Raw genomic sequence first — 27,369 nt, forward strand, 5'->3', positions numbered from 1 at the left:
CTCCTCCACAAATAGGAATTACAACCATCCAACATGAAATCTAGCACAGTCTCTTAATAGCTGCCCTCAAGAGGGCCTTGTACATATTCTGCCAACACAAAAAGAGTTCCATTTAAAACCCTTTCCCATCACCTTTGCTATTTTTCATTCAATTTCCAGTGAGCTGAGAATGGCTGATACCCCTGAGTTAACAGCACAGTTTTCCTTATGCCTTGTCCTTATACCATCTACAAGTGGAACACTGTTGTTGCCATTGTTCTTAAAACACAGGCCAGCAGCACAGGGTACAGAACCAGCACTGCTGGTGATGGTAATTGCTTGGCTAATGTGTGCCACAACTCTCCAAATATTTCACTGCTGGCTTGCAACATGAGCATTTTCCTGCTAATTGGAGCTGACGCTGGCATGAAGACAAGCTCAATTAAGCAGCAGTTAAGAGTAACTACTGTTCCTCTGTGCACATCAACTTGGATGCTCATATATGAATGCCCTTCAAAGTTGAATAACTTATTTCTGTTGCTTGAAAAACATTAAAACCAGTTGCTTTGTATAGAGGAACATTATATATTTATTTTTTGCAGAAAAGATAATTATGCATAGCAAGAAAATAATTTACTAAGAAGTATGAGACTATCTTCAAAATTGCAGCTATGGCATGCTTGAAAACAGCCAGAATTTTAAAACCTCCAATATACTTTAAACTCAGCTTCATTAAACTTTATAGTGCCACTATCACTGAGTTAGGTCACACTGCAATTCTGCCAGTCAGTTTTCCCTATGCTCACTTTTCAAAAAAGTATACAAAGCAGCAAATTTATTATGATAGACCAGGAATATCAATCCACTGTGTACTTTAATAATATGAGAGATGAACACATTAAGAGTTCCAGCAAAGTACACTTGCCCTGACCATCCTCTTCTTGCAGGTATCTTGTGCTAGGCTGTTTGTTAGACCCCATAGTCCAAATATGTGTTAATATGCAAATCTTATTCCCTGTCTACACAAATCGTGGTGTTTGCAGAGATCATTGAAATCGGCACCTCAAAGACACAGAGCTCCAACAGTCTGATAAGTCTAACCCTCCACACTTCATAAAACCTTTTTCTGCATTAATTTCCAAATTAAACATGCTGCGTGTTTTGTTGCCTTTAACAAAATACTCGTGAAACCATTAACATTCAGTTTTGTAATAGTTGGCACCAAGTAAATTATTAAAGCAGCCACAAGAAACGTGAATATTTAACTCATTTCTGATTGCAATTTGAAAAATAGATGAAAAATTCCGTGTAGCAGAAGCTGGGAATTCTCTGGAGCCTCACACTTGCATGTTCACACCATCAGGATGGCTCCGGAGAGCAAACCATGGTGCGACACAGCTCACCGAGCATCACTGCTGAGAACAGTCCCGGCCAAATGCCGAGACAGGAGCATCGCTCTGGCTGAAAACCCGGCTAAATTCTCCAAGTCGTTGCTCCTGACATGGCAAGTCTCCCCGAACAGGTTTGCCACGTGGGCACCAAAACACCCGGAGGCGCCAGGACAAGGTGGGAACGTGTGGGAACAAGAAGCCGGCACGGGGGAAGGTGGCTGAGCCAGGTGAGGCGGGTCACGGCAGCTGTTCCGCCGCTCCTCACGGCGTGACCGAACACTGCCGGCTCCCTTCGAGCGGCAGTGACCGAACACTGCCGGCTCCCTTCGAGCTGCAGTGACCGAACATTGCCGGCTCCCTTCGAGCGGCAGTGACCGAACACTGCCGGCTCCCTTCGAGCGGCAGTGACCGAACACTGCCGGCTCCCTTCGAGCTGCAGTGACCGAACATTGCCGGCTCCCTTCGAGCGGCAGTGACCGAACACTGCCGGCTCCCTGCGAGCGGCAGTGACCGAACACTGCCGGCTCCCTTCGAGCGGCAGTGACCGAACACTGCCGGCTCCCCGCGAGGGGCAGTGACCGAACACTGCCGGCTCCCTTCGAGCGGCAGTGACCGAACACTGCCGGCTCCCTTCGAGCGGCAGTGACCGAACACTGCCGGCTCCCCGCGAGCTGCAGTGACCGAACACTGCCGGCTCCCCGCGAGCTGCAGTGACCGAACACTGCCGGCTCCCTTCGAGCACCAGTGACCGAACACTGCCGGCTCCCTTCGAGCGGCAGTGACCGAACACTCCCCGGCTCCCTGCGAGCTGCCCCCGCTGCTGCCAGCCTGGGGACGGTGGCACTACAGACACCCACGGAGCGACTGCTGGCACCGCAGCCGTGAGGCGCGGCGCCGAACGCCGCCGAGCGAGCCTCTGCACGCCTCCACAGCGGCACGGAGAGCTCAGATACCCTCATTTTCCGTCCTCCATTCCAAAAATCTCTGGGCTGCGTGTCCTAAAACAACACAAACCTCTGGAACACTCATGAGGGTGCCCGGACTGAGCGGCTGAGGTAGGACCGGGGCGAAGGGCAGCACAGCAAGGGGGACGCGAAAGAACACCCGAGGGGCACCAGCCACCGCCACCAAGCCCCAGCGGCCTTTGGAGCGCGGCCCGGGGCTGCACGCCCACAGCCGCGCTGCGCCGCCACAGGCGGGCCCTGCCCGGCCCCCGCGGGGAGGAGACAGCGGCGGGCGGGCGGCGGCGCTTCCTCAGGCCCGGCAGCCGGGGCCGAGCGGCCGAGTGGGGCTGCGGCCCGGCGGGCAGCAGCCGCAGGTGAGCGGGACATTCCCGGGGCCGGCGCCGCCCCGCTCCGCCAGGCCGGGCTCCGGCACTGCCGGCTCGGCGGGAGGGCCGCGGCCCGGCAGCCCCGCGGAGCGGGGCCGTGTCCCCGCTTACCTCCGGGGGACACACGCCGGGGACCCGCTGTCCGCCCGGGGCGCTGGCTCGGCGGGTGGCTGCAGCGGTGATTAGGGGCGCTCACTGCGCGCTGGCCGCGGCTCTGGGTGCCCGGTGCAGGCCGCGGGCGGTGGTGGAGGTAACGCCCGGGCTCGGGCGCGCCCCGCGGGCAGCTCCTGCCCAGCGCTGGGGGAGACAGTGCCGAGTGCCCGGGGCAGGGGGCACAGCTCCTGCCCAGCGCTGGGGGAGACAGTGCCGAGTGCCCGGGGCAGGGGGCACAGCTCCTGCCCAGCGCTGGGGGAGACAGTGCCGAGTGCCCAGGGCAGGGGGCACAGCTCCTGCCCAGCGCTGTGGGGGACAGTGCCGAGTGCCCAGGGCAGGGGGCACAGCTCCTGCCCAGCGCTGTGGGGGACAGTGCCGAGTGCCCGGGAGGGCCCGTGTGTGCGCAGGGGACACACTGAGGGCTCAGCCTCTGTGTGGGACAATGCCGAGTGCCCAGGAGGGCCCGTGTGTGCACGGGGGCACAGCAGGGATACAGGCGCCCTGGCTGCTCGGGGTTGCTAACAGGAAAATTCATCCTCTGACCTGCCCCTTGTAAAGGTCCCCCTGCAGCAACAGCTGGAAATTTTCAGGGGCATTGCTGAGCTGAGGTTTCCTTGAAACTGCCACAATTAAATATGTTCAAAGCATCTGGAAGCATTTTGCCTTAAGCACGCCGAGTTTTGAAGCTGTGTGGGGTATGCTCTCGCTGCTGAGCACAAGGATGCTCACAGAAATAAGTTTCATTAGTGTGTTACCAGTTTCCAGCACCCATAGCAAGAAATTGTCCACGCTGGTGGTTAGAAGTGATGTTTATACTGGTAAGTGAATACCCTGATGGGTGAGCACAGGGTTAATGTTATAAAGGAAGAAGGTGAGAGTCACCTGTACCTTGCTACTGGGCTTTGGGAGTTTCAGGAGAGCTTGCAGAGACAAGCCCTGTACATTAGATGTGCTTTTCTAAAAGCAATGTTTTAGATTGTGTATTGCTTCATCTGAAACCTGCATTCTCTATACAAGGGAAACATTTCATTTTCAAAAAGCATCTGTATGGCCTTGTTACTAATTGTACCTTAATTTCAAGGGAAATTGGATGGCTGAGTGAGAACTTGCTGTTCAGAAGAGGTCGTGGCAGAGGATTAATATGTCTAAAGAAATGCAGGAACTACAGAAGCAGTGGCATTCCGTGATGCAGGCCGTCCACAGCAACGCAAATGTGGGTCTGGATTGTAATTTTATATATTTATAAAGCTAGTCCTATTGTAACTATCAGGATATCACACCCTGATTTATTTAAATGCACTCCCTGTTTTTTAAGTGAACACTGTGAGGCCTATGGGAAGGCCTGTCCTCCCACACCTTCAGTCAAGAAAGGGGGAAGCCTGTTCTGCATTTTTGTGTTTTACTGGCATAACCCTTTGGGATAGTAGAGTGGCATTTTAGTGAAACAGTTGTACTGCTATGAAAAGAACTAAAACTACAATACATGTTTCCTTAAGAGAAGGGAATCTACTGCTGTAAAATTCTAGTGTATAGCTATGACTGCCTCTGTAAAAATATTTTCTTTTACTAATAATATTATTAAATTCTTAACAACTTTCTGATACAAACATGCCTGCTGTACTTAGATTCAATAAATGAGCAGGTTGCAGCTATTACTAAGCCATGGATAAAAGAAAAGTTGAGCTTTTTTAAGTGTTACAGATTTTTAAAATTAACAAATAGAGCTCTCTAGTTCAAAATAATGGTTGCTGAGACACCAGTGAAAGCTACAGCTAGACTGATTTTTTACTTGTTTTCAGATTGGCTGCTATTTTGTGGGTTTGTTGTTTTTTATAATCTGTGCAAGAATAGAACTGTGAAGCCCAAGAAAAACATGTCTGTTGTTGGTAGAATTATATTTGCTCTGAAGTTATCTAAAGTCCCCATGCTTTTGAAACAAAGAAGCAAGAGGTGCTCCCTAGTCCAGCTGCAGACTGACAAAAGATCTGCCCTACCTGTAGTTCACTGCAGTAGCAGGGATCTGTGAAAGGTATCTGTGACAAGAGATTAAAAAAAATCTAAACCATTTTTCTTTCATCTGCAGGTTGTTGCCTTCATGAATTCTCGTGTTGGCCAATATTTAGATGACCATCCTTTTGTTGCCTTATCACTCCTGATGTTTGTTGCAGTGTCAGCTATTCCTGTTGGATTTTTCCTGGTTTTTGTTGTTACAACAGCTGTAATGGCCTGTATTGGTGTGATAGTCATGGAAGGTACTGTATGCATTCATGGGTATACTTACCTGTTCCCTTTTAAGCCATATAACCCTTTTCCTTTTAAATTTTTCCTTCTGGAAGTCTGAGTCCTAGCCATTGAGGATTTCTGTGTGTAATCCTCAGGTCTCAGCAGTAGTAAAACTCTTAATATAAAAACAGTAATCTAATTAAGTGTAGTCTATACAGGAGAAATCCTATTTTCCTTTCTAATCTCAGCCACCAGGATACACCTAAGCCCGTTGTCTTGAGCATGCACAGCTTTACAGAGGCTAGCCACATGAGGGAGGAAGATGCTTTTCCCAAAATGGTTTGAAACTGGGGTTATGGTAGAATGTTAGCTCTTCTATTTGTACATAGACTTGCTTAAATAACAAAGTGATGTTTTATTAGGTGTTGTGATAGCCATTGGTGGCATAGCCCTTCTGTGTGTGCTGTGTGGCCTGGGAGCCCTGTCCCTGGGAGTTTCTGGAGTGCTGAGTGTTTCTTACGTGGCACTTTCAACTCTGGTCAACTACTGGTGTGCATCAAGGTGAGTATGGATGTCTTGATCCACGCTTGGATTTCAAACTCTGCAACTGTGCTATTGCATTCATTGTTCTGTCATTTTTTTTTCCTAAATGAGCCACTGTTGCTTAATTTGATAACTTTTAACAACAGCTTTGAATACTGGGCTACCCTCATGGCTTAAAATGCAGCATACAGATGTCTGATCATGGGTAGATTTTCTAAGAGCATGAATTCATGCCCTTTTTCCTATTTGGGACAGAGGAAATACAAATGGTCTTTAAATGTAAACGTGCTAACACAACATGACATCAGGCAGTAAAATAGTCTCACTCCAATCTGTTGCTTTAAATGTCATTAAAACCCACTGCCAAGTAGAATTTTATATAGAAGATGAACCTTTTCCAGTTTTTCATGCATGATGACCCAGCTATCTCTGCTTACCTGCATTTGTAGACTAAGGGAGCCAAATTGGTTGTATATTTGGGATAGGCAGGGGAGTACCTAAAAAGGGCAGTGTGGTCAAAATAGAACTAACAGGTTCTGTAGGATACTGCACTGTGATGTTGGCAGTTGTGCCTCTCAGGACTTTGGGCTTGGAGCCCTGTTTCAGTCAGCATTGCCTCAGCCAGGGAGCTGAGAGCAGGAGGGAGCAGCCTGTGCTGGAGTGGCACCTGTGGCCCCCTGAAGTACCTGCCAGGGAAAGAACCACAGTGATCACTGAGGCAAGGGAAGAGCAGGAAGAAAAATCACAACTGCTCTCCTCAGGGCTTCCTCAGTTTGCTCCTTCAGCACAGCTGTGTTTGCACAGCTCTCACTGACACACAAAGCTGCCTGAGATGGCAGCAGGGTGACAAAAGCGTGGTGCAAGGCCCAGGTCCAGGGCATGCTGCCAGGGTCACAGCACTGCCCACCAGACCCAGAAGAACTTCCATTTCCATAGCATATCCAAATGCACAATCCAACCTGCACACCAGCCCTGTTGAGCTACAGCTTCGATGCTAAAACAAATACCATCTCTTTGTGTTCTTCTGGCTTTTGAGAGAAGCTTAGGTAGACCAGCAGCACATGTAAACCTGTGCAGGACATCTCACATTGCTCAGCTTTTTTGAGCAAAAAGACAATAATCCTAGGGAGGAACAGACAATAAAACTATTCTTTTCTCATGTACACAGGGGTCAGATAAGGAAGCAAGATGTTAATGGAAGTTTACCACAGAAGCAGCCTGGCTTGGATCTTTCTGCCAATACTGGAAAGAGTGAATAAGTAGATTTCTCCCCACTTCATAGGCACTTAGCTGTACAATTCCAGCCTTTGCTACATAATTGTTTACTCATTAAGCATTCAACCATTATGTACTCCTGGAAACTGAGAAAAATCAATATACATCTTACACTGGCACTGTAAAAGGGATCTTAAGAATGACCAAGAAACAGCAGTGCAGTAGTATGTGCATGGTGAAGTGTTCCATAGTTTGTACTGTTAAGTCAAGGACAAGGAGGTGGACAGAAAGAAGAGGGAGATATTTGACTTCTCAGATACTAGAGTTCCAAATGTACTCTCTCTAGGAGGTAGCAGCAGTCATTTTGATACAGAAATATCGAGTTCAGAAGAATAGAAACATAGTTCGAATATGGAAAAATATTTGTAAGCCTTAAACTTTGCTAAAACAGTATGAGTACACCAGGGCAATGCTTTATGTTCATTATACAGGGAAAAGTGGGTTTGGCATATGTCATGGTCTAAGTTTCTATCTCCATTTAGATATTCTGTTTTTCGAAAGGGATATTTTCCTTATTTTCATTGACTCATTGTTTCAGGGGTAGGCTTAGGTCTTAGGTATTTAAAGTGTCTGGTTTGCTCCTCAGTTGTAACTTTGTGTATGTTATTTAAACTTTTTTCATTTTTGCAAATGCTATTATATTTTTAAGCATTAAAGTATGTAACTATATTAGTTTAATAGAGTGCTGTTTGTTTAACCAGATTGTCTTACCAGTCTGTTTTATTCTACAGTAAAAACAATGTTTTCACAACTCATTTTAGGAAGGCTGCATTTGGAGCTGAGTTTTTCTCCTTGAATAAAGTATTTTATATGGCCAACATTGCTGAGCCACAAACTGCAGACTACTGCCCTTGTCGTGCCTGTAAAGGAAATAGAGATGTCTAAGGTCTAAATTCATAAAATTAAGTTTTGCATGAACCAACCTGCTGCTTGACTAACACATGGACACAGAGCATACCTCAGCTGTAATGTGCTTCACACAGCAGTGATGGTAATAATCTCAGCCCTTAGGCTAAGATGGCCCCACATTTCAGCTGTAGAGTGAAATAATCCACAGAAGATTCTCAGGAGCCCTTTATTTTAATGGCACATTAATTCAGCAAACATTGCAAAGCCACAGAACCAGCCTTCCCTCAGGCAAGGCTGCCTGCAAGAGCTTTCCAGGAGGCACCTCCAAAGCCAGAGCAATAAAGCCCTTACACCTGCCTAAAGTTACAGCACTCAAAATCTTCCCAGCACAGCTCCTACACAAGTACACAGCTGAATCCTCTCCCTTCAGTTTCCTTTATGCCCTCATCTTCTGAAGGGAAGAGGCATTACATAATAAAATCAGCAGACACTAAAGTCCCACTCCAAGTCTGACCTAACATAAACCATTGCCTTCTACATTTTAAATTTATTTTCATTATATGATTCATTCTGTCATCAGCACTTAGCAGGAGCTAAAACTGTGAATTCTCAGTTACTTGCAGGTAAACTTGGAACAGTTTCACTCCCGCTGCCCTGACCTCTGCATGCTTATCAGCCTGTCATTTCAAGGCTTCTCACTGTGTCCTTTCACCAAGAGCTGCTTTTTTGCAGTGCCAGCACCAGAGCAAGGTTTTCAATTGAGAGATGCTGAAGAAAAAACTAGGTCAGCATAAAGAAGGCATTTTACTGGAGACAGTAAGGCATCCCTTAAAAGGAGGGCAGAGGTGGTTTTCTTCTTTGAATTATTAAAGACTGCTGCAGAGCTGAGAAGTTCTTAGCAAGACAGGCTGAGGAGATGCTTCCAAGTTCCCTTTTTCCTCAGTTGCTCTCTCAGCTTTCTGCAGAACAGCACCAACCCCACAAGGAATGCAGGAGACTCCCACCCTGTGGCACCATTCCCAACCAGCTCCTCAGCCTACTCAGCTCCACAGATCTGGTTCACTGTCCCTTACTGCAGGCATGAACATGCCTTAATAGTCAGCCACTCTCATGGTCCTACATTCTGGGGGCCCCCAAAAAATCCCATGTCTAAGGAGACTTGGAGAAAGCAGCTGTGGTGTGGTTCCTGAAGCAGCCGCTTGAGCTCAGGCTGCAGAGTCCATGCTGCGCCTCCACCTGCAGCAGGCTCCCTGATGAATTCCTCTGCCTTCTCTTGCAGCACCATCATCCCCACCCTTCACTGTGTCAGAAGAGAGGGACCTCTACCTGAATGCAGGAGAGGAATCTTTTTTACTTTTAACATGAGCTTAAACTTTGCAGATAACACACTTCAACAGGGGACAGAGAGGCAGCAGCACACGTAGAGGAAGAGGAAAGAAACACATTTGGCTGGGCTCTAGGGTAAATTATATACAAAATAAGGAACACAATCCTGTGTTTTCCTTGATTTAAATTAATTACACAAGTCCTCCATTCAAATCACTCCTGCAATGGCCCTGAAGAGCATTAACTGAGCCACCCTTAGATAACTATAGTTAACCCTCCCAGAGACCGATCTCTCACAGGCCACATCTGAAGTCTTTTGCTAGGCAAAAAATATCTGCCAGAAGCAGAAACCAGGCAAGAACAACCCCCTCTTTGACCTAGATGGCTGTCATCATGTGCAAGCTCTTTGTCTCACCTCCTCAGGCAGTAAAAATAGTACAAAATACAGCAGTCAAAGAGCAAAAATAAAGCTCTCACTGCTTCCCATACTGAAGGTACCCAAGTTAGTTTAAATATCTTCACTATTGCAAGTCTGCAGATTCAGGTATGCAAGATATGCAAGGAATATTTTAGCTTATTAGAGTGTTAACTAGCATGTTTACACATCACTGTAGCGTTATTTAGCAAACTTCAACCATCCTAGAGCAAAGTTCAAACTCTATCAATGAGAAACAAGGAAACTTCTCTACCTGAACACACACAAAGATCTTTTCCCCACACTTCAGAACAAGAAGGATGGAGAGCGGGAATATTAAGATTAGCTCTTCTGACCCAAATAAGTCTAAACAGCCCATACAGTTAAGTACAACATACTGTCAAGTACACAAACCCTCTTCATCAAGGACCACTTACCTGGCTTTTGCAGAAATACTTCATATTCCAGCCAAGTGCTAAGTCAACAAGGCTTAAGTATAGCAGGTTGCTTGCTGGACAACAGCTTAAGTAACTCTTTCAACACTAACTTTCATCAGGCCAGTGACAGTAACTGACGTGTACTTAAGTGGCTCTCATGTGAGATCCATAGTTTCATTGTGTTTATATTATTATAATTTTGATTAAATACTAGCATAAGGCCTAAGGATCATGTTAATCCTGGTCTCTACTCCATGCTGTCTTTGCATGAAATATACACTAATACTTAGAAAATGCAGCCTGAAATCTATTGCATTAATAATAGCTCATTAATAATGCCTAAGTGCAGTAGGGGCTGTGGCAGACAAGCCCACAGCCTGTGCTGGTTATGCACAACACGTTTGACAAGTGTCAGGGTCTGGGCACTGACTTGATCTGAAACCCTGCACACTCAGAGACCACAGAGCTGGACTTGTGATGATCACTAACCCTGCTCACACAAAGTTTCCACACAATGTTTAACCTAAGGCTGTTACACTCCTACTGCAACAAAGCACTTTCACTCTGTCACATTATATTTTACGCCTTGTTTCCTTGACTATGCGAGGCATACAAAGTAAGAACTGCATGAAAAACTCCCTCACCTCAGGTGGGCAGCATTACATCTACAGACAGTGCTGTCAATAGTGCAGACAAGACAGCTTGAGCTGTACTTGCACATTTTTTCCTCCCCCAATTTGAGACCCCCAAATTACATATTCCTGGTGCCCCTATTCAGTGGCCAGTGGAACTTTCAGCCATCAGAAGACCAACTCTGGCAGCAGGAATTCTGTTCCACTTTGGGGTTTTTCTAGTGTCCTTCTAGATTGCTATATGCAGAAAAGGGAGGCTCCACTGTATATCTCCTTCAAAGACCTTTGGTAATGACCTGATTCCCAGAAGGATAAAGGGGATTTTTTTTTTTTCTACAGTAAAGTTTTAACACAAATATTTGGTGTTGCTAAACTCTTTCAACAAAGCTAGGTTTTAATTTCCAGGTACAGTATAGGGCTCATGTTTACAAGAGCAGCTGGAGGAGCTACTCATACTGTAGATACTGGCACAACATGGATTTTTAAAAACCCAGTTAACTGGAATCACAACTATGAACAATGATGAACAATTCAAAAAAGGAAATCGGTGCAAAGTCCAACAGGAATTTAACATAGCAGTGGCCTATTTCAGAACAAAGACACTCAGGAAATTAAGTATTGTAGTCATTGTTAAGGACAAATCCACAATAAGGAGACACATTCAGAGGATGAGCAGTGTTGATTTGCATAATCAGATGCAGGAGAGGGAATACATGACAGACATAATTCACCAAGTGACTACTCCAAGTTTATTTGGAAATACACATTAATGTACCACATTTACCATGTAGGCTCTTCTCTTCAGGCATTTAGGAAAAGCCAAAAAGAGTAGCATTGTGGCCAGAGAGAGAACACCAACAGCAGTCATTGCAATGCCAGCCCATGCCTCCTTGCTCAGGAGAGTGCTCCCTGCAAAGCAAAGGGAAAAGCAGTTTGTTTGTGGACACAGAGCCTCAACTAAGGCCAAGCAAAGCCCCCCAGCAGCACTGGCTCAGTACCTCGTGCTGCAGACCATTCTTCTGGCACAAAGAGGACAGGGCCCCCCAGGCTCACCACAGCAGAGTTCACAGCTGCCATCCCACTTCCTACAACAGAAACACAGCAGAGTTGAGCCCCACAGTGCAGTGGGTTATCTTGGATCAGTGCAACCTAAAATCCACTCAGACATTACCTCTCTTGCTCCTAGATGGCCTTGGGCATCTTGGTATGCACAATGGGGAGTCTGGGTGAAAACGGTGGCAGATCAGAACGCTGCAGTGGAAGTACACCTGGGACAGAGAATGAGAGGAATGAGACATCTGTTCATTTTGAAACAACAACTGCTCCTCATCCAGTGTCACCTACCAGGCCAGGAACAGCTTTGTCACCAGAGACAAAGGCAAAAGTCTTCACTTCCAGCCTTTGGCGGTAGTTAGCGTAGCTGACACCACGTCCCACAGGGTGAAACACAGTCCTGTAGCTGTCTAGGTCATACTCACAGCTGCCAATAAAAAAAAACCAAGTCAGGACATCAGGGTAGAGAAGGTTTGGGTTGTTGGTGTTGACTCCTTTGAGCAACAGAATAAATTTCAAGGTTGAGGTACTTCCTTCTTCCTACAAACTCCAGCATCCCAGAGCAGTACTTGGAAGGCCATTGTACTTAAGGCTCTCCTACTAAAGAGGGAGCAAGAGAGAATCATGCACTCCTCCCACCCACTGCAAAAGGTGATTTTGTTTGTATGGCAGGCCACTCACCCATCCACAACAATATTCCACTGGGGCAGAGATCTTGGCTCTGGGGAGGCTGTTGCCCAGCAGTCATCCAGGACCAGGTGCAGGTTGGGGTCGTTGCGGTTCAGCACCTGCACCTCCAGGAAGATGGGCTGCCGCAGGTAGCGCACCACGGGGTACTGATCCTCACGGTACGGCTGCCTGAACGAGTCCTCTGCAAGAGCCAAAGGCACTCCTGGTCAATAACCCAGGTGCAGAGAAGGGCTCAAGCTCTTCAGCAGCAGCCTGTTGGACAGCTGCTGTCTGTGCAAGGGCCACAGATTTAAGGCATCTGCTTCAGGCAGCATGGATGAGCAGGAGGGAAGCACACCAGGACAGTAGAAGTCCGTGTTCCAGAACAGTTCACTCATCCACCCTCCCCTCCACAAGCTCCAGATATTTCCCAGCTAACTGAGCCCAGAGCCAGCTTTACCTGGGTAGCTCAGAAGAACTAAAGAGAGGGAACCTTGATTCACTGAAGAAGGTGGAGGAGAAAGGTGGTCTACTTGTATAGTGAGGGAGGCATCACCATTGCTGAAGGAGCACATGACTGTTAACCTGTAACAAGGAAGGAGCAGGTAAGTCACATACTCATGTGGGTAATACAGTACTGGATGGCCTAAAGAGGTTTCCAGACACACCTGAGTTCACTGTCCCTTGAGATCCTGCCCAGGGGAAGGTCTGTCCATAAGGCCCTCACCTCATTCTCATAATGAATCTGCTCCCCATCAAACTGTGGACAAATAACAGCATTAATGAGGGCATTCCCAAAACCTGAGTCCCACCCCCACCATTCCCAGCCACGCACTCACCCAATGCCTGGTCCCACACCCATTCAGTGGGACATGAAACCGAACCCTGTCATTCAAAGGTGACTTGTAGGCTGGCCTGCACACAGGATCCCTGAGCCTGAGTGTGTCCAAATCCAGCAGTGGGGTGGTACTCTCAGCAAGGACTTCAAAATCCATGTACCCATCCTGGGTGCACACAGCAGCTGTAACAGAGGTTCACAGAGGTTGTCATGTAAGTCAGTGACAGCTCTGTCTGCCAGGAGCTGTTGGTGAGATGAACTAATCCAACACAAAGTCCAGCAATGAGCCATGCTGAGGCTCCACAGCACAGGAATCAGCCACTTACCTATTGGTGTGTGCTGCTCACAGGGGCACTCAGGGTGCAGCACCATTGCCACAGTCTCCCCATGGAAGTGAAAGGCCAGTTTCACAGAGGACATGTAGTACTGAAGCCCTGAGCAGCTCTCCCCAGGTAGCTGAAGGACAAGAGTTGCTCTCTTGAAATGTGACTGCAAGAGCTCATTTTAACACATGCACCTGTTAGAGCTGATTAATAAATAAGCCAAGCCTGAGGAGCACAGGAAGCTCCTCTGCATTGCTCTAGGCATGCCAAATACCTACCCTGTCCAAGAGAAATAGTTTCACCTCCCTGTTTTTGCCAAAAGACTCGTGGAAACCCAAGTTACCTTGAATGATGATACCCATCTACTACAAAGTCAGTCTGCATTCATCTTAATCACACCTGCCCCCAGCCAGCCACAGGGCATGGCTGACTCCAGAGATGCTTAATCAAGATCAGAGCTACTGCACTCTGGGTCTCCAAACACCAAGGAGGTGTGATCACACCAACACCTGCAACTCAAGGATCAGGACTCACCCTGGATTTGAGGGCTCCCTTGCTAATATACAGCCTGACCCCTCTCTGTGTGTCCAGAGTGATTCCATTTTCCTGGAGCTGATCCATGGGGATGGTCTTATTCTCTACGTCCACATCCATGAGGATCCCTGGAAAGGCTGGGATGGCAACAGTCATGTGGGTTGCATTACAGATTGCTGGACCTGCAAAAACATCTTTGATAAATCCAAGATCAGGTTCACTGGGGCAACCCCAGGTCAGGTTCTGGCTTTTCCCATGCATTACCTGGAGCACAAAGCATTCTTGACTCCACAGCCAGTCTGTGCTCAGGAGGGCCGTACATGAGCTTGAGTGCCACAGTGTGGAGCACCTTATTGTTGTGCTGACAAAGAAGATGGAGCTCCATTAGACTGTGCTCAGCTCCTGACCCATCATAAGACCAGCCCCACAGGGCCTTATACTGGATCAGGTTCAGGTTTGCTGCTGTTCATGTCTGCAACAGCAGTTTCTTTCTACCTCACCCTTTCTAAAAACAGCTGCTGATCATGAGACTGCCAGTCAGATGTTCCCAGGGCTGGCTGTGGCTAGAAATCTGCTTCTGGAGGCTCCCACTCACTGTGCTGCTGTCTGGGGTGCACACGCTGCCTCCCCATTTCCTCGTGCCAAGCATTTCAGAGACAGCTGTGCACAGCCAAACAGCCTTGCACGCACCAGCTCAACCCAGCAGTGCATCACCTCTGGCCCTGGCCTGAAAATTCATTCCCCAGGTCTACAGGAGGGAGACAGGGCTGGGCAGCTCCTCAGTGCTGATCCTCCATTCACATACCTTGTAGGACACAACTCCAGTGGCAGCAAAGGCCACCTGAAAGATCAGGTTGTGGCCATCAACTAGGAAGTTATATCCTTGCTGCATTGCTTGCCCAAGGCTCAGCTGATGTACTCTGGTTCCATCATCAACTGACAGATTCCAGGACATTGGAGCTGCTGGAACCTGCAAAGCAAGAAAGGCACAGAAGCATTGAGGCATTATCACTCTACCAGGCTTTACATTCAAGCTCTCTATATTGACAGGGCAGAACCTCCCAGTTCATCAGAGAGGCCCCTGCCTGAACATGGAGGTATCAGGCTCAGTTTATGCCAAAATCCCAGACACACCCCCAGCCCCCCTCACAGGGTGGAAGGAACATACCATATGCTCATTACTGAGACTTGACATGAGTCCTGGGAAGGTAACCTGAAACACACCACAAGAATTAGACTGCAGGAATTTGTAGGGTTGTAGCCACACAGCAAAATCCCCACTACATCTTCCCAAAGTAGATGGCCAACAGCTGCTTTCCAGCTCCCCCCTGCAATAGGGCTGGAGCCAGACTGGATGCATCATTAATGACCATTTGCAAACCAGCTCTTCAAAGAGTCAGCAGCCAAGCCAAAATGAACATGCAGCCAAGAGACCTCCTTGCAGCTCACTGGTGCTTTTCCCAGCTTTCTGCAGATCCCAGACACACAATTCCAGGAGACAGCCCCCTTGCTTTGTTGCAAGCCTAAGAGCAGGATCTACAGCACTCCCACTCCTCTACTTACTGCCATGAAGTCTTTTGTGCAGTTTGTCACACCAGCAAACACAGGAGTGGTGACTTTATCTGTGTGAATGCTGTCACAGTGAGCGCTGTAGGTAATATTCATCTCCTCTCCCATGGTGTCATTCACCATCAGCCTCAGCCAGAGCTGGTGCTGACCGTGCTGCAGACAAGAGACATTAATTAGAAAGAGGCAGCAGTACTCACTACAGCACCAGGGCAGGTAAAAGCCATTGGGACTGAACTCTAACTTCAGACTCAGTTTAGGTGTTTGTACCAGTGCAAGGAGAAGATGAGTTCTTGTTTTAAAAGCCCAGCAGAAAAGGATGAGCTCTTTAGGAAAGCAGGGAGGCACAGGGTTAGGTTGAAGAGCAGAAAATACAGACATAACTGCAGAAGTCTCCAAGAAGAAAAGGAGTAGCAGGCTTTAGTGGCAGAGAGTCAGCTGTCCAAAAATACTAAGCTAATAAACAGCAGAACAGAGTCTTATGGCATTTCAAATATCTAAAAGCAACAGTTACCAGTAAAGCATCTGGTTTTGGCCTCCCACTTACTATTCTACCTCAACAGTTATGATCAGCATATGGTGTTAATTGTCTGTCAATACACATTTAAATTGATTAGTGCTCTGAAATTCTTGAACCTGGTCCATCTCCCTACAAGAAAACTTGTCAAGTAGTTCAAGTCTACAGGAGAACACAACATTTACAGCAGGCTCTGAGGGATTTATTGCGTGGTTGAAAGAATAAGAATTTCAGTAGCTTTGGGTTTGGTTTTCATTTTCAACTTTTGGCATGAAGTGTTCTTTTACAAGAGTTTTAGATTATCAGAAGTATAAGTACCCTCAGTCTTGAGGAGAGGTAGAAACAGAAACCCTATTAAACCCAGTCCTGTCCAGAGAAAAAAATTAAACATCTCCTAACTCCATTACAGCAGTTTTCCAGGATAAAGACCCCTTTACCTCCAGTCTGGTGCAGTTGACAAACAGGACACTGAGCATCAGCCTCTCATAATCCACAGTGTGGTCACAGGACACGATCTCCTCACCACTCACATCTAGGAGGGATGTGGAAGGTTAGCCCTGCAGCAGGCAGGTTCCAGCAGGAGGGCCAGGGCAGCAGCAGTACATACCAACAACACCCACGTGCCAGGAGTAGTTGCTAAGCTCTCTGGAAAACTCCACTTCTATCCCATCCCTATGACAGGTCACATTCTCTGCAGAGGGGAAACCATCATGAGCTCCAGGACACCCTCCTGGAGGCACACACCCTGCAAGCCCCCAGGCAGCCTCAGAGCCCCCTCCCTGCCAAGGCAGAGGGGAAGCAGCTCCAAGCAAACCCAAAGACAACAGCCAGCCCAGAGAGGGCACATTACCCCAAAAATCCTGATCCCCCAGGCCAGCAGCACAGGGGGCTGAGCAGAGCAAAAATCCAAACAGGAGCAGCAACCTGAAAGGAGAAGAGAACCAAATGAGAGAGCAGCAAGGAAAGAACCCACCTCTTCTTGTATCCCAAACCACACTCACCACATCCTTGAGGTGCTCCAGCACTGGTGCTCAAACCCCATCTCTCCAGGGCACCACAAGCTTGGTCTTTGGCTGCCCAGGGAGGATTATATAAGCCCTGGCTCTGGCTCACACAGGTGCCACCTCTCTGCTGCCCGGGGAGCAGAGCACCTGCACCTGCTGCTCCTTGAGGTGGGCGGCCCACAGGAGACTTTAAAGTAATACTGAGTCTTTAGCAGGGGTTGTTTTTGCTTTCTGTTTTGAAGGCATCCGTTCCTTGCTCTTATCATGTATTCCCTTTGTTCCCATGCTAGATATTTAATAGGAAAATGGATATCTGTTTTGGCAGTTATTTTTTAAAATGGAGTTTTCTGTGCTAGCATGACAGAATTTGAGACACCAGTGAGCTCAACATGGCTTTCCTTGGGACTATTGGAAGCACTGGTGAAGATCTCATGGGGGAAAAGATCCCCCAAACCACGGAAAATGTTTTAACAAAGCAAAGAGTCTGAATGCCAGGTCAGAACTTCAACTTTCGAGCACTCACAGCAAAAACTGCAGAAGAAATCACTGTCCCTGTGATACATCAGATAATGTCACTGCTGCCAGCCCTGCTGTGTGCAGGCTCTGCAAGGATGCCCTTGGACCCAGAGCAGAGAACAATCACCTCAGGTGGCTGTCAGACAGCCCTGTGGGTCACACAGAGCCTGGCAAGGGTGACCCTCAGCCTGGTGGGGGTCAGGCTCAGCCTGGTGTGGGAACTGCCTGCTCAAGGGGACATCCAGCAGCAGCTTGTCCCGGGGCACAGGAGTTTTGCCTCCATAAGAAGTGAAGAAATAAGCTCTTATTGTTGTGGTAAATGTTGTCATCATCTCTGAATCGTGCAGCCACGATTACTGAGTGTGACTAATTTCATTCTTCTCTAAGCCCATTAGTTCCAAAGATCTCATTAGGCAAGCAGGGACTTACTTGCCTCCCCTTGCATGGCCTTTACCATACCACATTTGCTGCTTTAAAAAGTTGCAATGAGGAAATGTTGTGCTGGCTAATACCTCATGTAAAACAGATTGCACAACAACACCACAGTGCAGATTTGTGCTCCAAGTTATCTACAACAACATAACTGGTGATGCTGCAGCCTTTCAGTCTAAATAGCTTGTTTAACTGGCAATGTTTTATTTGGGAGAGTTCTCAGATTAGGAGTAATACCCATATACACAGTGAAATTCAATAACAAATCAAAGGTGCAGGTTAAATAGTTCGTTAGTTTACAACACCATGTACCATCACTGCAGAGTTTCTCTTGAGCCTGGTAAGACATTTCAATTGAAAGAGGAATGGTTCTGAAGTTCTTTTCAAACACAAAAAGAAAAGCTTCATTCTAACTATCCAGGGAGTTTACAAAGTTCACAATTTTGAGCTTTAGTCTCAAAAGAATAATCTCCATTCAGGCTGAGAAATTTAGCTCATTTGATGTTGAATCATTTATTGCATTTCAAGTTGAGGTTTTTGGATGGGACAAAGATGAACAAGTACCAGGAGTTTGGAAACAGATGAAGATTTTGTTTGGTCTTTTGTTTTTTCTTTCTTTTTTTGTGATGCCCACTTTTATGACAGAAATAATAATGAAGCTTGCAAAGTCCTGAAGCTTTTCCCCAGCTGACATGGGTTTTTCTTTAGCTCTAATTAAAACTTGGAACAATAATTTCCCACTTAGCATTATACAGAGCAAGTTTAAAATCAGTATTTTCAGATGTTAATGATAAAAATCACTCTGAGATCAACACTTTGTGTGCTGGGCTAATTAAGAGAAAAGCAAATTAAGGTATTTCTGTAGGAAAAACCAAAGATCTTGAAAATTAAAAGGACTCTTCTCCCACCAAATCACTTTTCATGGTGTATTATGTTTCCTCTCTCCTGCCAGGCACTGGCAGTATATGCAGTATGTGAATGGTGATCATTTTACCCCTGAAAAAAGGACTAGTAAAAGAAATAACATTCAATGACATCAAGGAACAGCTAATCTTATATATATATATATATACACACACACACACACATGTATTACTTATCTTTGTTCAACAGCTAGCTTTTTTAGTAACTGTAAATTTAGCTCTGTGCTGAAATAGAAAAATAATAGATGGTTAAATAGAAAAATAATTAATAAATAATAGATTGTTAAATAGAAAAATTAATAGATGGCTGCATTTTCATTAGAAAAGCATTGCAATGCAGGGAATCTGAGAAAAGGCTGAGGGTAAAACTGTCCTCTAAAGTGGGGATGGAGGCTGGTGAAGCACAGCCCATCCTGACTGCCCTGGGATGGCAGGACAGCGCCAGGGTCACCTGTGTCCAGGGGTGACATGGGGGACAACCAGGGCTTTGCTTTACCCTGACCTGGAATTGTTTGCTCAAAGGTTCAAACCTGTCACAGGATCTGACTGACTCTCCCTGTCCTCACGGGGAGAAAAAGGTTGGTACAAGTTCACTCCTGAAGAGCTCTTCAATCCCTGTCTGAGAAAATAATGAAGAGAGGAAGCCCATTTTGAGAGGTCTCTGGTGTGTCACAGGGGCAGAATTATGGGATGTAAATGAGGTGGCAGAATTCCACTTGGGGATTGCACCAACGCTGAGCAAGGAGTTGGTTTGTGATTCTCTAACGGGGGCACAACAAGCAACAAAACCCCATTGCTAATTGCTGAGGGTAGAGTCTCTGAGATCCAGGTTAAATCAGTGACTCACAGAAAGCTGCTTGGCAAAAAGTAATGTTTATGTGGCAGCTCTTGTGAATGTGGCCAGAAGAACCCTGAGCTCACAGCACTGCAGGAAGCTGCTGTAGCCTCTTACCAGCTTTTCAGCTCTTGTTTGAAAACTGACTTTTTATATGGCTTGCTCTTAGTAATTCTTTTGGACTGTAAGTTAGAAGTAGTCTATTTCTATAGGTTTCTGCTTGTAGAGGTTGCCCTTAATGCCACTAAACTCCAGGAAAATTATTTCTAAATCAAGAAATCATTATTTGTGATGGGGAATGGACCCATCTGTGCCCAGGCAAGGACCACAGTGCCCAGGTGGGGCAGTGGGTGCAGGCCCATCATGTTTCCCTTTCTGTAATTCCCTGTGGTATCCTGAGGAAATCCTGCACATTTTTCTGCATCTAAACAGAGATTACAATATCTGTCAAAAGAGTTTTTTATTTGCCAGTTTCCTGAAGATCTCCTGATGAAATGCAACTTACACAGGTGTGGTTTTGCCAGCTGTGACTTGCAGACTTGGGGGTTTTATCCAAACATCACCCTGCTCATCATTTCCAGACTTGGTACACAAAATGGTTCCATGGAAGTGCCCAGTTTGGCAGGGGAGTGACTTGTTTTCAAATACAGCATCCCAGTAAAAGATGGGTTACAAAGGGCTTCGCCAGTAAAGGTAATTGCTCATCCATTTCCTCCCATCAAGCTCATTAGCTGGAGTGAAACCTGCTCACACTGACATTCATGGCCTTTTGAAGGGTTTTTTGAAGTTCTTTTTGTAGTTCAAAGTCCTTTTGCGATTCCCACAGAACAGTCACAGGCCAAGACACAGAGAAGGTGACTGGAGCCCCTCTCTGAGGAGTCAATCATGCACCAAACTGGTGCATGGCAGAGCCACCTCCCAGGAAATGAAAACCTTCACCACACCACAGCCTGGTTACCCACACACATCTCCAGACAACCAGCCTGCCAGGAACTTTGCCCTCCCATTCCCCTCCCTCCTGAGACAGGGATTGTAATCATTAATGAACTATCCCTCAATGGAGGAGTGACTGTACACCCAGAGCTGCCTCGGGACACCAGAAGCTGCTGAAAATGTCCAGCAGGTATCACAAAGCAGCGGCTGATGGCAACGTGGACCTGTTGAAAGAGGCCACCAGGAAAGACCTCAACACTTCTGATGAAGATGGGATGACACCCACACTTCTGGCAGCCTACCACGGGTACCTGGAGGCTCTGGAAGTCATTTGCCGGAGGGGGTAAGTCAGGCACTGCCTAAACCTGGGCCTCAAAACTACAATTACTGTGTCGTGTTTCTAATGCCCAGATGACAAAGGCTGAAAATCACGGTCATTCCTTTCAATGCATTGCCAAGAATGGTTTCTTTAGTGGCAGTGGTTTAGGTCCAGAGTCTGCAGGCAGGTCTCTTTATTATTTTTTCAGACAGGGGTTGAAAAGCTCTTCAGGTGGTCTGTCAGTGAAAATACATCAGCACCCACAGGACCACATCGAGTGTGGAGCCTGCAGAGAGCAGCTTGTAGAAGCAGGGCCCTGGGACCTTTCCTCCTTTCCTTTCCTTTCCTTTCCTTTCCTTTCCTTTCCTTTCCTTTCCTTTCCTTTCCTTTCCTTTCCTTTCCTTTCCTTTTCCTTTCCTTTCCTTTCCTTTCCTTTCCTTTCCTTTCTCTTTCCTTTTCCTTTCCTTTTCCTTTCCTTTCCTTTCCTTTTCCTTTCCTTTCCTTTCCTTTCCTTTCTCTTTTCCTTTCCTTTCCTTTCCTTTCCTTTCCTTCCTTTCCTTTCCTTTCCTTTCCTTTCCTTTCCTTTCCTTTCCTTTCCTTTCCTTTCCTTTCCTTTCCTTTCCTTTCTTTCCTTTCCTTTCCTTTCCTTTCCTTTCCTTTCCTTTTCCCTCACTGGAGAAGGTTGCCAACAACCTTTGAGGATATCTTGAGACAGGATTTATAGAGAAGTCCCTCATTTGAAACAGTTTTAGAAAAAAAATCTCCCAATATTTGCTTCCAAAATGCCATTAGTAGGCACTCGTGAAAATTTAACGCTGTCCAGAGGCAAGTCAGAACAGAGAGCTTTGATCCAGTAACATCTAAAATGATTATTTCTCTGCTTTTTTAACTACCATCATGCTAAAACTGAGAATACCACTTCAGAAGCTGTGATAGGACCCTTGTAAACCATAAAAATAAAGAAAGCAAAGAAAAATAAAAGAAAAAAATCAAAGGAAGGGTTTTTACAGGTTTATTTTCTTGTAATAAAATGTCTGTATCATTTAAATGTCTTACATGGTTAAAATGTCTTACTGAAATGGTAATTATCTCTCCAACATCAGTACTCTATTGCTCAGAGCCTACCTTTTAAGCTGTGATTCAGTAATAACATCTAATAAAAGAAAATCTGCTCTTGTGTAGAAATACAGTTAATAAAATGTTCTTTTGCAGAACAGTGAACAGATTGCAGGGAACAGTTGAATAACTACTTGGATGTATCTGAGTTTTCTTCTATTAAAAATGGAGTTGAAAATTTCTTTTTTCATAGATTTGCTTTATAGCTCATGGGGCTCAGGTGTGGCTGTGATATCACAATGAAAAAGACCTTTGGACTGCGTGGTTGTTGCTGTGTCCTCAGGAGAAGCAAAAATAGATTGACAGTTTCTCAACTTGTGCAATTAAGGCAGCTCCCAGGGAATACCTGTCAATAAGGTTTGTCCCTGAACACCTGCAAGGCAGAACAACTAGATAAGGAACAAATAGCAAATTTTTTCTTCAAAATTTGAGTGAAAAATGTATCTCCTACTACATAAGCTGACAGAAATCATAGCAGATGACACAAAGATCAAAATTTCTGTATATTTATATTTCATGTATTTCTAAGTCATTTTCGTGGTAGAAAACACCTTTGGGACAGTATTACCTCAAAACCTTCAAACATATGTGTTTACCTCTATTTTAATGCAAGATTTCTTGACACCATCAGCAAGATGTGCCTGTTAGAGGTATGGCTGCATTCTCACTGTTTTTTGGGGGAGAAGCTGAATTTTAGAAGATGTTTCAGCTGTTCTCCAGCCAGTTAATGTTTTCTTGTGAGAAAGTTTTTTAACTATTTTTAACAAATTTGTCCTTTCCTTGAAGAAGCTTCTGAGAGAAGAGTCTCTGACGTACAGGGCAATTTTCTTTAGACTGGTTGCAGATTTTAGGATTCTCAAGCTTTGGCCCTTGGAAAGTTAGCAATACTAACAACAAACCCCTTTCATCTGGAAATAATTTATCTTCCCAGGGGTCAGGAGAGGTTTTCTCTGCCTTACTTGCAGGTACATGAATAAAGGCAAGACCAAAGAGCAGAATCTGGTTTCTTGTGTGAGCCTTTTCCTTGGGAAAGCAGGAGAATGAGAACCCGGAGCAGACCTGGTCAAACCTTGCCCAAAGTCCCACTGAGCTGGGAAGAGCCACTCGAGTTTGTCAATTGTTTGAGGCTCAAAGCCTGGCAGGTTCCAGGGGAAAAGAGGCCACAAAGAGCCCTGAAGGGCCCTGGGGGAGGACGGGTGCCCTGGCACTCCCAAGGCCCCGGGTACAACAGCCTGCTCACCAATGTGGGAATTCAGGAATTTGGCACGCTTGGCCACAGCCAGGCAGCTCCGCAGGGCACAGCCACACAGGCAGAAATATGGACACATGGTTCCCATGTGTCTGAGAGGAGAAACTTTGATCCTCAGCTGCCACCTCCTTGTAGCAAAGCCTGAGCTCCCACGGCCGGCACGGCTGGCTCTGCTGGACCCCCGACCTCACTCCTGCCTGGGGCAGCTCAGGCTGAAGGATGTGTTCAGATCTGGCCCTCAACAAACCTGGCAGTGCTTTTCTTCAGAGTCCCAGAGCCAGAGATCAGTGCCTGAAGGACATTTGGTGGCAGGATGTACCGTGTCTTTCACAGTACAGCTGCCGTGGCACCAACCTCCGAGTCACTGAAATGCTCGAACTCCCAAGAGTGGAAATTCTCCTCGTAAATTTGGTCCCTGACTCTGAGGCCAATAAAGATTTTGGGCCCTGTTTGTTGGTCACAAAAAGACTCAGGCTCTGTTCTGAACATTGCTAAGGTTTTCCTTGTATATCTAAATATTCAAGCTGATTCTTGTCTGCAGGCCAGCAGTTCAGTGTCAAGTCAGTGCAAGAGTTAAAAATCATGCAATACTTCTCACTGGCTTTCAGCTCAGTTGAAAAATGTGGCATTTTATTTTCCAACGAGCTTCTGCTTTTCAAACCCTCATGAGCAAAAGCAGCTTACTGAGAACAAAAGAGTTGAAAAACAATGGCATCTCTCTGGGCTTAAACTAATAGCAGTGGAGACAAATGGGTAATCAGGGCTTTACTCCAGATCATTTACCTATTACCTACCCCAAAAAATTACTGCAGGAGTTGACTATGTGTGTATCACTGTGGCTGGTGAGGAAACCTCCTAATATTGCCCTGTATTAGATATGCAAAAGGAACAAGTCACCAAGAACACTTTAAAATATTCCCTGCAAATGTCCTTGAAACAGTTTTGCCAGTAATTCCAATGGGACTAAGCCAAAGCCTGAGCCCACTTGGAGTTACCAGACCCTGAGGTGACAAAGGAAATGCCCTGGCTCCTTTAGGGGGAGATGCACAGGCAGTCACAGTGAACTTGTTTGACTCCTGGGGCAGGAATTAGAGCCCATGCCACACACACACCACACTCAGGGCTTGTGTGAGTGAGTGCAGCCCTGTTCTGGTGCTGGAGCCAAGCTGAGCCATTGTCCCTGGGCCGTTGTCCTCAGAGCAGAGCAGAGTGACACATTCAGGGCTCAGTGTGGGCAGCCCAGCTCACTGTGTGCTGTTTTCCCTGCCAGGGGTGATCCAGACAAGTGTGACATCTGGGGGAACACGCCCCTGCACCACGCTGCCTGCAATGGCCACCTCCACTGCGTCTCTTTTCTCATCAACTTTGGTGCCAACATCTTTGCCCTGGACAACGACCTGCGCACTCCCCTGGAGGCAGCGGCCAGCAGGGACCGCAGCGAGTGCGTGCAGATCCTGGACAAGGCTGCCACTGAGCAGAACTTGCTGAACCCAAAGAAGGTCTCCAAACAAAAGGCACAGGCCCACAGGAACGTCGAGAGGCAAATCAAGGAATGTGAGAAGCGCCAGGAGAAACACCAGCATGAAATGAACCGGAATTATATCAAAGAGAAGGTCGGCACGGTGAATTCCTCCAAAGGAACGCACTCCAGGGTAAAGCTGCCCGGTCTGTTTGCTTCAAATACCACAAGTACTTTAACCAAAACCCTGAAAGATACCTTGAAACTCAAGACAAAAAAGACAGCTGACAGCACAAGAAGGCAGGAAACACAAAGAAATGACCAAGAGGATGATACCAGAAGGAGAAGTGTGATGCATTTGTTTGATGAGAAAGAGGAGGATGAATTACTCGATGACCTCGAAGAGAAAAACCTTGCTGGTAATGACAGTCAGCTCTCCATTTTTCAGAGGCCAGGTCTTGGCAAGATTGTGTTTGGGAGGAATTTGGCTGCAGAGGTAAATCCTGAAACTGTGTCTTCTGAGAAGGAAGAGATAAGAGTTACAATGGCCAGTGAGCTCTTTCAGAATGAAAATGCTGAGAATGGCAGGGAAGATAATGCTGAAAACAGTGCTGATGTCCCTTGGAACGAGGAAGAAGTCATTTGGGATGATGAGGAAGCAGAGAATACACCCCTTGAGGTATTTCTGGCATCACAGATGCTGGATGAGTTTCTCCCAGTCTTCATGAGGGAAAAAATTGATTTAGAAGCCCTGATGCTATGTTCTGATGAAGACCTACAGAGCATTCAGATGGAGCTTGGGCCAAGAAAGAAAGTCCTGAATGCTGTGAATAAAAGAAAACAGGCACTGAAGAACCCTGGAAAAACTGTAGATACTTGCTTATAAATTACCATACCTGTTGTTGTAACCCACACTCTGATTCATTACCTTTCCCTCTCTCCAAGGAGTGTGCAACTCTTTTCAGAAATCTGCTAAAGCAAAAGGCAGAGGGATTACCAATTGCTTTAAGAAGTACAGCAGGGATAACATTTTTTTCTCTCTGGATAGGTAGTAGTGGTGAACAGGATATTAAGTAAAGTATATTCTACCAAGTAGCAAGAATGTGAAGGTAAAAACCCAAAAGCTTTTTCTCCCTGAACTGTTTATGTGGTCTGGATTTCTTTTGGTCCAGATAATTTTAAATATCAGTGAAGGCCAGGCCCGCTGCATTCCTTAATAAAGGCCTTCTTTTCCTCTCCAAAACCACAATGCAAAGAATATTCTCAGAGCTTTAGAGCTTTGAGTTTTCTCCATTTGCTTCTGTAAGATCAGTAAAACCACTCTACTTGGTACTGATGGTATGTTAGAAAAGGAATCTTGATTTTAGCTGTTGTTTACTGACTCTTATCACGTCTGAATTAATGTAAATAAGACTAATTTACAGCAAGTTTCATATTTTTGTCAGTAAAGTTTTTTCTTCTGTATTGACATTAATTTAAAAATACATGAAGTATCTTCCCAAGAGATGCTCAGTGTGACTTGTATATTTGTTCTTGTCTCATTAGACTGGATCCAATTGCCAGCACCCATCATGCCCTAAATGTCATAAAGGCTGCAACACTTTTAACTACAAAAAGCTGAGGTTAATTTTCAGAATTTTGGCTCTATTTTGGTATACCCCCAGCCTGGTTCCTATAGGCTGCATTTTCCATGCAAAGTCCCAGAAATGAGGATTCATATCACACACTATTTTCTGTGGGTTGTTGTCAGCCTTAGCCTGAGAGCTGTGTATCACACACACACACAGAGCTCATGAAAATAAAAAAGAAATGAGCTGTGCTGCTGTGGAAGCTCCTGCTCTTCACAGTCTATCTGGAGGCATTCACAGCAGGGTTCCCCTGTTCCCTTGGGAAGCCAGCACCATCAGACATAAAATAATCACTCCTGTTAAGTTTTGTGAGTCTAATAAAGTGCTTGTAGTAGCCATGCTCTGGCTAAGATCACAGATTTTAGATGCACATTTATTAGCAGAATATTTTCCTTTTTATAACTTTCCATTAGCCAGCTGTGATTTTTTTCCTTAGGGGTATGCTGCATTTGTGGATGCTAATCCTGGTTAATGATCTGGTTTTTCATGTTTCTTCTTTCCATACCATCTTGTGGCTGTGATTTGTATATTATAATATCTTTTCTTGGGTGGACTTTATGCCGCATTATTCCCTGCCTGGATTCCTGTGTACACAGCAGGTTGAAATGTTCTTATATTAAGCAATCACATCAAAGTCCTGCTCTGTGCAACCTTCCATGGTTGCACAGTAATCCAGACTCCTTCCCCACAGACTCCGTCTGGTTGTTTTCATTGTGGCTAAGAAACTCCCAAATGTTTAACAAAGCAAGAAAGAGCCAATTAATCCTTCCTATCTGAAGGCATATGATAGATGGATTTTCATCCCCTTTCCCCATGCTGGAGGTGCAGATGCTGCCCATTCCTGCTGAGGCCAGCCCAGCCCCATCCCCTCTGCACCCCCAGTCCCTGCCCCACAGGGCTGA

At 46.1% G+C, this 27,369-nt stretch overlaps 4 protein-coding genes across 5 annotated transcripts in view; 2 read left to right on the forward strand and 2 right to left on the reverse strand.

Moving 5' to 3' along the window:
- DNAH3 (dynein axonemal heavy chain 3) overlaps window positions 1–2,329 on the reverse strand; it is a 58,775-nt gene extending 56,446 nt beyond the window's left edge. The window contains exon 1 of the mRNA XM_063414781.1: window positions 1,383–2,329. Within this exon, the coding sequence (XP_063270851.1) occupies window positions 1,383–2,329 (947 nt within the window). The remainder of the gene's footprint in view (window positions 1–1,382) is intronic.
- LDAF1 (lipid droplet assembly factor 1) lies at window positions 2,287–7,596 on the forward strand. Of its 2 annotated transcripts, none has more exons than XM_063414452.1 (5): window positions 2,287–2,425; window positions 3,935–4,066; window positions 4,937–5,105; window positions 5,499–5,637; window positions 6,788–7,596. In XM_063414452.1, exons 2-5 carry the CDS (start codon window positions 3,995–3,997, stop codon window positions 6,876–6,878), a joined length of 471 nt encoding a protein of 156 aa, XP_063270522.1. In that variant the 5' UTR covers window positions 2,287–2,425; window positions 3,935–3,994; the 3' UTR covers window positions 6,879–7,596. The 2 variants fall into 2 exon arrangements, with proteins under 2 accessions (XP_063270522.1, XP_063270521.1); XM_063414451.1 differs by lacking the exon at window positions 2,287–2,425 and adding an exon at window positions 2,537–2,688.
- Window positions 7,597–10,240: 2,644 nt separating this feature from the next.
- Window positions 10,241–17,095, reverse strand: ZP2 (zona pellucida glycoprotein 2). The gene is made up of 18 exons (XM_063414305.1): window positions 17,055–17,095; window positions 16,904–16,977; window positions 16,661–16,744; window positions 16,491–16,585; window positions 15,534–15,692; window positions 15,139–15,183; window positions 14,776–14,940; window positions 14,235–14,331; window positions 13,971–14,152; window positions 13,440–13,569; window positions 13,115–13,296; window positions 12,944–13,035; window positions 12,736–12,860; window positions 12,288–12,477; window positions 11,898–12,033; window positions 11,725–11,821; window positions 11,552–11,638; window positions 10,241–11,462 (listed from the first exon to the last, which is right to left on the reverse strand). Exons 1-18 carry the CDS (start codon window positions 17,093–17,095, stop codon window positions 11,320–11,322), a joined length of 2,124 nt encoding a protein of 707 aa, XP_063270375.1. The 3' UTR covers window positions 10,241–11,319.
- Window positions 17,096–20,845: 3,750 nt separating this feature from the next.
- On the forward strand, window positions 20,846–26,247 carry ANKS4B (ankyrin repeat and sterile alpha motif domain containing 4B). Its single transcript, XM_063414530.1, has 2 exons — window positions 20,846–21,039; window positions 24,651–26,247. The coding sequence occupies exons 1-2, from the start codon at window positions 20,876–20,878 to the stop codon at window positions 25,723–25,725; spliced, it is 1,239 nt and encodes a 412-aa protein (XP_063270600.1). The 5' UTR covers window positions 20,846–20,875; the 3' UTR covers window positions 25,726–26,247.
- The last annotated feature ends 1,122 nt before the right edge of the window (window positions 26,248–27,369 follow it).

Source organism: Prinia subflava, chromosome 17 (genome assembly GCF_021018805.1).
Source record: "Prinia subflava isolate CZ2003 ecotype Zambia chromosome 17, Cam_Psub_1.2, whole genome shotgun sequence".
In the NCBI taxonomy this organism is placed as follows: Eukaryota; Metazoa; Chordata; class Aves; order Passeriformes; family Cisticolidae; genus Prinia; species Prinia subflava.

Coding starts and splice junctions, on each gene's coding strand:
- ZP2 (XM_063414305.1), bottom strand. CDS start 17,095: ATGGGGTTTGAGCACCAGTGCTGGAGCACCTCAAGGATGTG. Junction 12,478..12,735: donor AGTTCTTCTGAGCTACCCAG/GTAAAGCTGGCT, acceptor TGGCTCTTGCAG/AGGACTCGTTCAGGCAGCCG. Junction 12,034..12,287: donor TGGAATATTGTTGTGGATGG/GTGAGTGGCCTG, acceptor TTTTATTGGCAG/CTGTGAGTATGACCTAGACA.
- ANKS4B (XM_063414530.1), top strand. CDS start 20,876: ATGTCCAGCAGGTATCACAAAGCAGCGGCTGATGGCAACGTGGACCTG. Junction 21,040..24,650: donor GAAGTCATTTGCCGGAGGGG/GTAAGTCAGGCA, acceptor TTTCCCTGCCAG/GGGTGATCCAGACAAGTGTG.
- LDAF1 (XM_063414452.1), top strand. CDS start 3,995: ATGTCTAAAGAAATGCAGGAACTACAGAAGCAGTGGCATTCCGTGATG. Junction 4,067..4,936: donor CCGTCCACAGCAACGCAAAT/GTGGGTCTGGAT, acceptor TTTCATCTGCAG/GTTGTTGCCTTCATGAATTC. Junction 5,638..6,787: donor AACTACTGGTGTGCATCAAG/GTGAGTATGGAT, acceptor TCATGTACACAG/GGGTCAGATAAGGAAGCAAG.